The sequence below is a fragment of the Callithrix jacchus genome, chromosome 20 (genome assembly GCF_049354715.1).
Source record: "Callithrix jacchus isolate 240 chromosome 20, calJac240_pri, whole genome shotgun sequence".
Taxonomy (NCBI): domain Eukaryota; kingdom Metazoa; phylum Chordata; class Mammalia; order Primates; family Cebidae; genus Callithrix; species Callithrix jacchus.
In genome coordinates, this window is record NC_133521.1 from 25,861,790 (window position 1) to 25,875,212 (window position 13,423).

A 13,423-nucleotide genomic window follows, 5' to 3' on the forward strand; every position below is an offset into this window, starting at 1 on the left:
GCGGGGTGCGATGGGATTGCCTTCCAGTTCCGCCTTGGGACCGGTGCCCCGCACAGTTCTCGCGCGTAGCCGAGGTCTCGCTTCGTGCGCTGGCCTTGGCAAAATGGTGATAGCAGCGGAGGCGAGCTGAGGAGTTTCCGCGGCGGGTGAGGCGCTGGGTGTGCTGGGAAGATGGAGTCGCTTTGGAGTTCGGGGTGCAGCCAGCATCATGTCATCAGCACCAGGGCTTCGGCAAAGGAGCCTGGCGTGGGCGTACTTGGACTCTAGGGACTTTTCTAGAGTCCGAGTGGGGAGAGTCGGAGCACCCTGACCTGCAGGGGAGCGAGGTTCCAAGCTGACCCCCGGCTCTGCAGTCCAGTCGGGTGCTTGCCGCTTGCGGGGCTGGGTCGCAGTACTTGTGACTGGCGCCGCTTCTCAGCTAGAGACCGCAGTAGCTCCAAGCATCGCACCCCCTAACTGGGCCACGGTTCTCTGACCGACCTGCTGATATCTTTCCCACTCACTGTGTTCTGAGTAACTGGAGAGGCGTGTATTCACTACACGCCAGCTGGAGTGGTCCTGTAAAAGCATACACCCAGTGTGGATATGGTTCTGCTTAAAACCCTTGAGTGGCTCCCACTGCTTTTAGAACAAAATCCGAACGCCTTTCGGAAGTGGACAAGGAAGGCCCAGCTTGATTGAGCAGAAGTTGCGATAGGAGATGAGGAGTGGGCTTCTGCAAAAGTGCTTCGGTCGCACAGGCTTTTGGCACATTTTGCTTATGCACCTATTCTTTCTACCTAAGGGGTTTCTCTTGGGAAAGTTGGGGTAAGGATTCGTGACGTGTAAAACCTCTTCCCCAGCTTTTATCCTGGTCTGTCTTGTAAGTCTCAAATGCTACCTTCCTCAGAGTTCTGTAACCTTGGTGTTCACTCTCTACAGCGCTCTGTGTATTTCTTGCATTCATGTAGTCTGTAATTTGTGTTACTCTGTCATTAGAGTCTAAGCTCTCTAGTTTGTGGTGGTGGCTCCAGTCCCTAATACAGTGCCTGGAACATAGACGGTATTTAATAAATTTAGTTATTTTTTTGAGACACACTCTCACTTTGCTGCCTAGGCTGAGTGCAGTGGTGTGATCAAGGCTCACTGCAGCCTTGACCTCCTGGGCTCAAGCGATCCTCTCACCTCGGCCTCCCGAGTAGCTGAGACTACAAGCACGCGCCACTACACTCGGCTAATTATTAATTTTAATATATGCTTACTTAATTTTAATATATGCGTGTGTGTGTGTGTGTGTGTGTGTGTATATATATATATATATATATATATATATATTTTTTTTTTTTTTTAAGACGGGCTCACTCTGTCACCCAGGCTGGAGTTTACTGGCGCCATCTGGGCTCACTGAAACCTCTGCCTTCCAGGCTCTAGTGATTCTCCTACCTCAGCCTCCTGAGTAGCTGGGAGTAACTGGTACTACAGGCACAGGTCATTTGGCCTAATTAATTTTTTTTTTTTTTTTTTTTGAGACGGAGTTTTGCTCTTGTTACCCAGGCTGGAGTGCAATGGCGCGATCTCGGCTCACCGCAACCTCCGCCTCCTGGGTTCAAGCAATTCTCCTGCCTCAGCCTCTTGAGTAGCTGGGATTACAGGCATGCGCCACCATGCCCAGCTAATTTTTTTATTTTTTGTAGAGAACGGGGTCTCGCTCTGTCGTGCAGGCTGGTCTGGAACGGTCAGACTGAAGAGATCTTGCACCTAGGCCTCCCAAAGTGCTGGGATCGCAGGTGTGAGCCACCACCCCCTAGCAAATACATTTTGAATGATTGAATGGACTATCTGCTCTGCAGTCTGACTAGTAATACAATTAGGGCTTGGCATGATGGTTTCTATTTCCTCCTTGTAAATGACCATGTGAGTTTGCAATTCTTGGAGAATGAGGAGGGGTTCAGAGAATATCCCCTGAATCTAGTGTAGGCTCCTTCTGGGAGAGGACAAATAATAATGGATGAAGGCATTTAGCCATATAAGGTGTGTAGTGCCCACCAGAAGAGGTTCATGCCTTCATAAAATTGTTAACACAAGACATAGTTCCAGGTTTGTTTGCTTTTTGTTTTGTTTGTTTTGAGACAGTCTTGCTCCATAGCCCAGGCTGGAGTGCAGTGGCATGATCTTGGCTCACTGCAACCTCCTCCTCCCAGGTTGAAGCGATTCTCCTGCCTCAGCCTCCCCAAGTAGCAGGGATTACAGGTTCGTGCCACCATGCCCCAGCTAATTTTTTGTATTTTTAGTAGAGACGGGGTTTCGCCATGTTGGCCAGGCTGGTCTTTGAACTCCTGGCCTCAGGTGATCCACCCGCCTCGGTCTCCCAAAGTGCTGGGATTACAGGCCTGAGCCACCACCTAACCGGTTTCCAGGTTTTGAAAAGACACTGTTGTCCTGGTTTTAGACTCAGCAGCATCACAGACAAGAAAGGAATTCTATGGATTAAATTTTTTTTTTTAAAGATGGGGTTTCACTATGATGGCCAGGCTGGTCTTGAACTCCTGACCTCAGGTGATCCACCCACCTTGGCCTCCCAAAGTGCTAGGATTACAGGCGTGAGCCATAGTGCCTGGCCTAAAGTTTTTTTTACTGGTTTTTCTTTTTTTCCACTTCAGATAGGTAAAAGTTTGTGGGAGGCACATCTGACACAGGTGCGTGAACACCCTGTCATCACGCTTTTGAACTACAAAAGGATCACTCTTAACCTTTAAGTGACTTCAGAAGTAATTCCACCTGGACCACAGGATTAGTATTTCAGGACTCCACCATATGGATCCTATTGACATGTTTGACACCTGATTCAGTTTTCCTTCAGCCAAACTGATTGATTCAATGTGCATGATTATCCAAGTCTTTCTAATCAGATGAAATGCCTTCTCCCTCCACATACCCCGCTTCTCCTCCTGCCTCAGTCGAATCCACCTTTTAAGTCTTCCCTGAACATTCAGCCAGAAATGGCCATTTCTTTCTCCAGCATTTGTTGGACACAGTTTTCTAATGCACATTACAGATTCTGATAGTTCTAGACATTCTATCTGCCAAATAAGTGTTAGTACATGAGATAGAGTGGATTATAGCAGTGCTGTTAGGCTGCAGGTTGCCACCCATTGGTGGGTCCTGACCAGCAAGTAAAGGTGAAGCTGGGTACCGTGGTGCATGCTGATGTAGGAGGATTGCTTGAGTCTAGGAGTTCAAGGCTGTAGTTCAGTGGGATGATCATGCCTGTGAATAGCCACTGTGCTCCAGCCTGGACAGCAGGGAGATTCCATCTCTTAAAAACAGTGAAAATGAAATAGAGCGTATCAGAGGGCCTTGTTCATAGGAAATCAGTATGATTTTGTGGAACTTTTAGTTATATGCGTATATGCAGGTGTATGTATTGAGTCTGATTGTAAAGTATATTTCTTACTGGGGTTGTCAGAAAGTTTGAAAGCCATTAGACTAGGAGATAGGTATGCCGGGGTTTTAGAAGGAGAGTTTGACCTGGACAGATTGTCTACTTTGAACCAGGTCAGTGACCTGCCTGTGTTTGTTCAGGGAAGATTGTTTCTCATCTATTTGCTTTTTTTGTTTGTTTTTTGGACAGAGTCTTACTCCATCGCTCAGGATAGAGTGCGGTGGTGTGATCTCGGCTCACTGCAACCTTTGCCTCCCAGGTTCAAGCAATTCTCCTGCCTCAGCCTCCTGAGTAGCTGGGAATTCAGACGCGCGCCACCATGCCTAGCCAATTTTTGTATTTTTAGTAGAGACGGGGGTTTCACCTTATTGGCCAGGCTGGTCTTGGAACTCCTGACTTCAGGTGATGCGCCTGCCTTGGCCTCCCAAAGCTCTGGGATTGCAGGTGTGAGCCACCACACCCAGCCTGTTTCTCATCTATTTGTGTAAGAATTCCATGTTCATTTACTCTAGATAATTTCAAAAGAAAAAAACTCTGGCCAATAAAAAGCCATAGGAAAGTTTAGAGTAGGCATTCTTTCTAAGGTTTCCTGAGGATGCACCAGTGTTTAACAAGAAAGGAAGGGCAGTGTAGAACACCTATTGTTTTCTGAATGGTAAGGGGGTGGGTGTTGGGAGAGCCCACACCTGCAGAGGAGTGCCTTTAGACTTTGAGTGGTGGGTGGTGTTTCTCTGCTTCCCAGAAATAGATCTTTTGGGGAGACAGGCCATAGAAGATGTGAATCTGGTGACATTTTATTTATTTGAAGCAAAATTTTTTTTAGATGGAGAAAGGATTTTAAAAATTGTTCTTAAAATTTGAATAGATAAGAAGTAATCACTAAAAAAAAATGAAGCATAAAAAATGCTCATATTAGCTGGGTGTGGAGCACTCACTTGTAATCCCAGCTACAGGGGTGGCTGAGGCAGAAAGAATGTTTGAGCCCAGGAGTTTGAGTCCAGCCTGGGCAACATAACCAGACCCCATCTCTTTAAAAAAAAAAAAAGTAAAAAGAATGCTAATATGAACATACGTGTTTCCACCGCCCAATTTAAGAAAAAGAACAATACTTTTGAAGTCTACTGTGTACCTCTCCTTGATCCCATCTCTTTCCCTTGTCTCTTAGACATGAACTATCCTGATTCCCTACTATGCTTTTTAGTGTGATCTCTGAAGAATGTATTATTCCATTTTGCATAGCTATAAATTTTATAGAAATGGAATCATATTGCATATGTGGTGTGATTTGCTGTTTTTGCTCATCATTATATTCCAGGGATTATCCATTTTTAGGTTTACATGTGACTGCGATTTATTGTTTACATGAAAGTTTCCTGGTTTGACTTGCTTTATCTTCATATTTTTCCTTAAGCTAAGTGTTCAGTATGCTAAGGCAGTATGGGTGGCACTTCTTTACCACCATCCATCTCTTCTCCTCTTCCTAGCCTTGAGGGCTGTACCTAGATGAACCTGTGAGGTTCATTGGACCCTTTTGGAAGCACTGAGGCCTGCTGAAGTTTCCAGACCTCTGTACGAATCTGTTGCAGTTTTTTAATGTTATAGGCTGAATATAAAACTAAGTGACTCCTGCTGAAAACATTTAAATATTGATTAACAAATACTGTCAGTGGCTTTGAAATTTCTGTCAATTTCTTGATTTTTCCCCCCTTTTTGTCTCTCCTTCCCCTTCCACATTTCGGGGCATTATGTTGTTAATAGATTTTTTTTTAATATTTGTTTATTTATATACCTCCTGTTTCCTTCTGATGTTAATAGGTTTCTGACCATCAGACTTGTCCACAGGAACTGGTGAGGCTGCTTTTCTGTGCAAAAACTGGGAGCTGATGGGCATCATGAAGATCTTTTGTAGTCGGGCGAATCCGACCACAGGGTCCGTGGAGTGGGTGGAGGAGGATGAACACTACGATTACCACCAGGAGATTGCAAGGTACTGGGTTGGTTTACAGCAGGCTGCACTGGGGTGGGGCACTTGATCCCAAAGCAGATGCCTTGGGATCCAATCTGAGCATGGGCTGGGCTCTAACCCAGTGTTTATGATGAGGGCTGGGTGTTGGTCCTGAGCAAATCTGCTCAGCCAGGTAGGTATATGTGGCAGTTAGGCAAAGTCATGCCTGTTTGGAGCTTCAGACATTTTGTAGCAGCCTTAATAGAGCCTCAGCATCTGTTTAGTGGAGCAAAGGAAGCCCAAGTTGTAGTAGTGTTGATGAAGTTGAATCATTTACTTGCCTCACTGAAATGGTGACATGTTCATTATCATATGGTTAAGTTCTTTTGAATGAAAAGAATGAAAATGCCTTTTTTTTTTTTAAATTGAGACTGAGCCTTGCTCTGTTGCCCAGGCTGGAGTGATGTGCAGTCTCAGCTCACTGCAACCTCTACCTCCCGGGTTCAAGCAATTTTCCTGTCTCAGCCTCCTGAGTAGCTAGAATTACAGGCGCCTGCCACCATGCCTGGCTAATCTTTTGTGTGTGTTTTTTCTTTTTTTTTTTAAGGATATGATCCATGGAAATCTTTTGTGTTTTTAGTAGAGATGGGGTTTCACCATGTTGGCCAGGCTGGTCTCAAACTTCTGAACGTAGGTGATCTGTCCACCTTGGCCTCCCAAAGTGCTGGGATTATAGGCATGAGCCACTGTGCCCAGCCAAAAATACTTTTTTGCCCCTTAGAAGAAACATTTAAAAGTATGTGAGTTGTTATGTAGCAATCGTTAAGTGCATTTGGCGTGCTATCACTGTGCTAAGGCTGTGGATACCAAGATGAAGAAGATCCTGTTCTCATCTTCAAGGACCGTGCAGTTTTGTGGAAGACAGGCACATAAAAAATTACAGCACAGGCCAGGCACATTGGCTTTTGCCTGTAATCCCAGCACTTTGGGAGGCTGAGGTGGGTGGATCACAAGGTCAGGAGTTCAAAACCAGCTTGGCCAATATGTGAAGCCCCATCTCTACTAAAAATACAAAAATTAGCTGGGCATAGTGGCGGGTGCTCTGTAACCCCAGCTACTTGGGATGCTGAGGCAGGGGAATCCCTTGAACCTGGGAGGCGGAGGCTGTAGTAAGCTGAGATTGTGCCACTGTATTCCAGCCTGGGAGACAGAGTGAGACTTCATCTCAAAAAAAAAAAAAAGAATTACATTATAAAGGCTGGGCAAGGTGGCTCATGCCTATAATCCCAGCTAATACTTTGGGAGCTTACAGTGGGCAGATCACAAGGTCAGGAGATCAAGACCATCCTGGCCAACATGGTGAAACCTCGTCTCTAATAAAAATACAAAAATTAGCTGTGCGTAGTGGCACGTGCCTGTCATCCCAGCTACTTGGGAGGCTGAGGCAGGGGAATCACTTGAACTTGAGAGGTGGAGGTTGCAATAAGCCCAAGATTGTGCCACTGCACTCTAGCCCGGGTAACAGAGTGAGACTGTCTCAAAAAAAAAAAATTTTTTTTTTACGGTGTAGTGAGATAAAGGTGTGAATGGGCACAAAAGGTCATGGAAGCAACAAGAACCAGCTAAACTTGGGAGGTGAGGTGATGTTTGAATAATTTCTCAATTCTAAAGGACGAGAAGTTTAAGTCTGAGCAGCAGGGATTCCATGTAAGATTTCAGATGAGCCAGTTTGTGGCTGTGTGCAGTGGCCCACACCGGTAGTCCCAGCCACTTGGGAGGCCAAGGCAGGAGGATTGCTTGTTCCCAAGAGTTTACGTCCAGCCTGGGCAACACAGTAAGACGCTGTCTCACAAAAAAAAAAAAAAAAAAAACAGAAAAAAACACCAAAAACAGATGGGGCAGTTTGGGGAGCAGGTAGCAGTTTAGCATGGCTGGAGTGTGGTACAAAAGTAGGGTTATGGTAAGAGAGAGAGGCTGCTGAAATCGTAGGCAGGGTCATTTTGTAAAGGGTGGTAGCAAAATGCAGGAAGAGGAACGTGAGTTTAAGTCCAAGCTCTGCCATTTCTCTACTCTTGGCCAAGTTACTTCTCTGAGCCTTAATATAAAATAATATGTACTTCAATATAATAACACATTATCTCACAGTATTATACAATTAATGATTAAAGGTAATATAGTGTCTGGTACAGAGTAAGAGCTTAAAATATTTCTCTTTTTTTTTTTTTGAGATGGAGTCTCGATCTGTCATCAGGCTGGAGTGCATTAGTGCATTCTCGGTTCACTGCGACCTCTGACTCCCTGCGTCAAGCGATTTGGAGGCTGCTTCAGCCTCCTGAGTAGCTGGGATTACAGGTGCGCGCCACCACGCCCAGCTAATTTTTATTAGAGATGAGGTTTCACTATGTTGGCCAGGATGGTCTTGATCTCCTGACCTTGTCATCTGCCCGCCTGGGCCTCCCAAAGTGCTGGGATTACAGGTATGAGCTACAGCGTATGGCCACTTAAAATATTTCTAAACATTTTGGACTTTATTTTCTTGTTTTGTTGTTGAGACAGAGTCTTGCTCTGTTGCCCAGCCTGGAGTACAGTGGCATTGTCTCAGTTCAGTGCAGGCTCCGCCTCCCAGGTTCAAGTGATTTTCCTGCCTCAGCCTCCTGGGTAGCTGGGATTACAAACAGTTTCCACCATGCCTGGCTAATTTTTGTAGAGATGGGGTTTCACCTGTTGACATCACTCAGTAACCACTACCTGCTCACTCCTGCAGCTGATGTCAGTCATTAGCATCCAGGACTTCCCAGTGCCTCTGACCCTGCTGGACACTCCCTTCTTCCTTTCCACACTGGCCATCTCTCCCACCCTTCTCCTTTTGCCTCCTTAGCTATTCCAGGATTCCTTCTTCAGCCCTCTACCTTTCGCATTCCACACCCCATTGAGAGACTGCAACCTCTCCTGGTTTCAATTCTAACAACTGCAAATTCTGTCTCCAGACCCAAAATTCTACCTGTCATTGGCAGCTCTATGTGGATGTCCAAACTGAAACACCTAATCACCATCGTGTTCCTCTCCCCCATACCACACATTCCTCCTGGGTTCTCCCTTGCCTCCCCATCTACTTTGTCATTCTAACCAGAAGTCTTGTTGCTTCTTGAATCTTCTCTCTCCCTCCATCACATCTAGTGAGTTACCAAACTCAAGCTCTCCTGAGCTGTCTCCTCTCCTCCTCTGCTGCCTCTGCTCTGAGACTGCAATATCCCCAGCTCTCTTCTCTTCCAGCTCTCTCCCACACTGCTCTTGGTGAGTGTTCCAAAACATAATCCAATCTTTTCTCTCCTGTTTAGTATCTCAGTCACTCAGAAAATAACGTCCAGGCCAGTCTCGGTAGCTCACACCTGTAATCCTAGCACATTGAGAGACTGAGGCGGGTGGATCATGAGGTCAGGAGTTTAAGACCAGCCTGACCAATGTGGTGAAACCCTGTCTCTACTAAAAATACAAAATTCAGCCAGTTGTAGTGGCATGTGCCTGTAATCCCAGCTACTGGGGAGGCTGAGGCAGGAGAATTGCTTGAACTACTGGGAGGCAGAGGTTGCAGTGAGCCGAGATCGCTCCACTGCACTCCAGCCTGTACTACAGAGTGAGACTCCATCTCAGAAAAATAAATAAAATAAAAACTGGGCAGAGGTAGAAAGGACTACATTTCAGTTATGCATCTTTAGCTGGCTTCAGATAAAAAAGCCTTAATGTGCCATGAGAACAAAAGAATCTCGTGCTTTTTTTGGTTTTCTTTTTGTTTTTTTGCCAGGATTACAGGTGTGTGCCACCATGCCCAGCTAATTTTTGTAGTATGGTAGTGACAACATTTTGCCTTGTTGGCCAGGCTGGTATCGAACTCCTGGCCTCAGGTGATTTGCTTGCCTCTGCCTCCCAAAGTGCTGGGATTACAGGCGTGAGCCAACGTGCCTAGCAAGAACCTCGTTCTTACACACATACACACTCTTCCCCCCCCACCCCAGAAGGCTGCTAATATGCTCCAGGCAATTGTGCCACAGGCGGTCCACATTCCACACTTTGAGGAATGGTACACTGAAAGAATGAGGTGGACCTCGTGGTGCAATTGCCTGGAGCACATTAGTCCAGTCTTCTTGATCAGAGAGAGAGAGAGAGATTGTGTGGGGGGTGTGTGTGTGTGTGTGTGTGTGTACACACACACTCATGTACGCGCGCGCCTGTTCGTGTTCTGGGGCTCTGTGTTTCAAATAAGCTTTCTAGTGATTCTGGTGTTGACCCAGGCCTGGAGGGCCTCTGTTTTAGTGTGAGTTCCTTAGCTGTCCCCTGCAATTCCCAGAAAGCATGGGAGGGCCTACCTAGTTCTGGGTGCTCATCCAGACCCTGCCTGAGGGTTTTCAGATGTGTGAATTACTGTAGTAGGAAATATGGAAAAGTGACTCTCCTCCCTTTAGTACAGTATTGGTGAACTCCTAGTTTTCCCTGATGATGATAAGTGAACATGCCCAGTGGGATACCTGTCACATACACAGTGGGTGTGTGAGAGTGCTTCTCTTTCCTCAGCTGTTCTCCTTAATGTTAGCATCAGTAGTTATCTGCAGGCACAGATGTATGCAAGGTTAGGTCAAGTATTAGGCAGACTGAGTCTGAGTTTTTCCTGAGGAGGAAAATATATAACAAGATCAGGATGCTAGTGGCTGTGGAATTACCGTGACAGGGTTGACTACTGGAGCATATTTAGGTCTGAGAACATTTTTCTCTGAGACTTTTTTTCTACAGCACTAGACAATAACATCTTAAAACTATTAAAATAAAATGGCCAGGTGCAGTGATGGATGCTTGTAGTTCTAGCTGTTTCAGAGCTGAGGCAAGAGGTTCTCTTGGGCTAAGGAGTTCAAGACTGCGGTGCTCAGTGATTGAGGCTGTTCATAGCCACTGCACTCCAGCCTGGTTGACATAGCGAGACCGTGTTTCTAAAAAAAAAAAAAAAAAAAAAGAGGCCAGGCACAGTGGCTCATGCCTGTTATCCCAGCACTTGGAGAGGCCGAGGCAGGTTGATCACTTGAGGTCAGGAATTCGAGATCAGCCTGGACAACATGGTGAAACCCCATCTCTACTGAAAATACAAAAATTAGCCAGGCATAGTGGCAAGTGCCTATAATCCCAGCTACCTGGGAGGCTGAGGCATGGAAACCCAAAAATACTTTAAAATACATGACGCGTTTGTTCTGTTTAGGTATGTATGAATACTTTCATGTGTTGATGTGTATCATGTAAAGGTTACCTGTCATTTTTTGTTTTTTAGGTCATCCTATGCAGATATGCTACATGACAAAGACAGAGTAAGTGTTAAAGGAAACTATTCTCTTGATATGGGGTGTTTTGAATTCTTGGATTACAAGAAGGTTAAAAATCCCTGGGAGTCATGATGTTAAAATGATACAGAGAGGCAGTATGGTGTAGTGGTCAGGAAATCAGTTGGGAGGCTGAGTCCTACTTCTGACTCTGTTTTTTTAAAAATCTCTCAGCTTTATCAGGATAGAATTGACAAATAAAAATTGTGTGTGTTTATGATATACAATGTGATGAATATATGTATATGGTGTAAATGATTAAATCAAGCTAATTAACATATCTGTCACCTCATACTTTATTGTGCGTGGTGAGAATATTTAAGATATACTCAGTAATTTTTTTTTTGAGACAGAGTCTCACTCTGTTACCAGGCTGGAGTGCAGTGGTGCAGTCTCGGCTCACTGCAACTTCTGTCTCCCAGGTTCAAGCAATTCTGCCTCAGCCTCCAGAGTAGCTGGGACTACAGGTGTGTGCCACCACACTCAGCTATAAATTTTTGTATTTTTTACAGAGACAAGGTTTCACTGTGTTGCCAGGATGGTCTTGATCTCTTGACCTCATGATCCACCCAGCTCGGCCTCCCAAAGTGCTGGGATTATAGGCATGAGCCACATCGCTCAGCTTCACTTAGTAATTTTTTGTTTGTTTTTGAGAGGGAGTTTTGCTCTTGTTGCCCAGGCTGGAGTGCAGTGGCTCGATCTCGGCTCACCACAACCTCTGCCTCCCAGGTTCAAGGGACTCTGCTGCCTCAGCCTCCCGAGTAGCTAGGATTATAGGCATGTGCCACCACGCCCAGCTAATTTTGTGTTTTTGGTAGAGATGGGGTTTCACCATGTTTGTCAGGGTGGTCCTGAACTTCTGACCTCAGGTGATCTGCCCACCTTGGCCTACCAAAGTGCTTGGATTACAGACATGAGCCACCACTCCTGGCCTCACTTACTAATTTTTAAGTGTGCATTATTAACTATAGCTCACCATGCTGTACAGTAGATCTCCAGAACTTATTCATCCTGTCTAACTGAAGCATCAGATCCTCTAATCAATACCTCTCCTCTCCCTCAGCAGCAACCATTGTCTGGGCTTCTGTGAACTAAATTTTTTTTTTTCTGAGATGGAGTCTTGCTCTGTCGCCCAGGCTGGAGTGCAGTGGCGAGATCTTGGCTCACTGCAACCTCCGCCTCCCAGGTTCAAGCAGTTCTCCTGCCTCAGCCTCCCAAGTAGATGGGAAGACAGGCACGTACCACCGTGCCTGGCCTTCATTGTAGTTTTAATTTTTATTTTTAATTATAATTTAATTTTATATTTTTGAGACAGGGTCTACCATCCAGTGCAGTAGTGTGATCTCAGCTCCACTATGGCCTTGACTTCCTGGCCTTAAGCAATCCTCCAACCTCAGCCTTCCCAGCAGCTGCGATTACATGCACACCACCACGCCTGGCTAGTTTTTGTATTTTTTGTAGAGATGGGGTTTCGCTGTATTGCCCAGGCTGGTCTTGAACTTATGAGGTCAAGTGATCCACCTGCCTCGACCTCCCAAAATGCTGGGATTACAGGTGTGAGCCAAAGCACCCAGCCATCAAATATCTTTTCATGTGCTTATTTACCATGCGTATATCTTTGGTATAGTCTAGGGTTATGAACATGGTATGATTCTTGATAGATACTGCCACATGCCTTCAAAAAGGGTTCCAGTTTCACTGTAGTATCTTCAAAACTGAGTCATTGAAAAATGACAACTAATTTAATGGCATCCTTAAAGTGAAGGCTGTGCCATCCCTGGTTTACAGTTGAGGATACTGCTTATCATTTTTTTTATCTTAAAAAAATTGTTCTCCCATCTCAGCCTCCTGAGCAGCTGGGATTATAGGTGTGCAGCACTATGCCCGGCTAAGTCTTTGTATTTTCAGTAGAGACAGGGGTTTCACCATGTTAGCCAGGCTGGTCTCAAACTCCTGGCCTTGGGAGATCCACCCGCCTTGGCCTCCCAAAGTGCTGGGTTTACAGGTGTGAGTCACTGCACCCGGCCAGGTAATTTTAAAGAATATTCAGTTGTAGATATTTTCTAATTCCAATCTAGTTTAGTCTTTTGCCTGTGAGTTTAGAAGTGTACTTCTCAATGATCAAAACATTTTTTTCTTTGGTTGTATTTCTGTTATTAAGATTTCTAACTTGTTTTGCACTGTGGTAAGAGAATATTGCTTGTGTGATACCAATTCTTTATTAGTTGTCTATTGTTACTTAACACATTATCTTAAATTTTAATAGCCTCTTAATATTTCTTACTAATTTGGCAGGTCATCAGTCTGTTTAAAAGATTTGCATGTATTTTTTCCATTATTTTTAGCTATTTTCAACAGAAGGGTCATCGTGCCTATTGAGTCAGACTGTTAAAAGATGTATCTGTTTACATTACTAAAGACCAGAACTAAAAGTCTTCAAGATGCAAAGATTTCCTGAAGGGGAAAATACTTTTTAGACAAGGAAGCTCTCTGGGTTAGAGTTGGTAAAGGAAAACCGAAGCCACGTTACATACTGCAGCAGAGGGGCTTTATGGGAGGGCTAGAAAGCAAATGGGAAAATGCTTTAACCTAGCAGTAGAGATTGCAGGGAGCAGTTACCTTGCCTAGGGCTGAGAAACTAAACGAGAAGATTAGGGTTTCCAGAAGCCATAAGCATTGAGGAGAGGTCCTGTGCAG

At 45.1% G+C, this 13,423-nt stretch overlaps 1 protein-coding gene and 1 pseudogene across 27 annotated transcripts in view; one reads left to right on the forward strand and one right to left on the reverse strand.

Moving 5' to 3' along the window:
* The first annotated feature begins 12 nt into the window (after nucleotides 1-12).
* Nucleotides 13-13,423, forward strand: part of PRMT7 (protein arginine methyltransferase 7) — a 64,934-nt gene continuing 51,523 nt past the window's right edge. For 10 of the 27 annotated variants that reach the window (XR_013530097.1, XR_013530099.1, XR_013530096.1 and 7 more), the window contains exons 1-3: nucleotides 13-146; nucleotides 5,237-5,408; nucleotides 10,678-10,714. Coding sequence is in view for 18 of the 27 variants with exons in the window: in XM_054248847.2 (XP_054104822.1) it covers nucleotides 5,305-5,408; nucleotides 10,678-10,714 (141 nt within the window). In the remaining 9 variants the exon portion in view is untranslated. Of the gene's footprint in view, nucleotides 808-5,236; nucleotides 5,409-7,594; nucleotides 7,844-10,677; nucleotides 10,715-13,423 lie in introns of all 27 variants that reach the window. The other 17 variants (XR_013530100.1, XM_054248851.2, XM_035282300.3 and 14 more) reach the window with 8 other exon arrangements.
* Nucleotides 2,634-2,719, reverse strand: LOC118149815 (small nucleolar RNA U13; annotated as a pseudogene).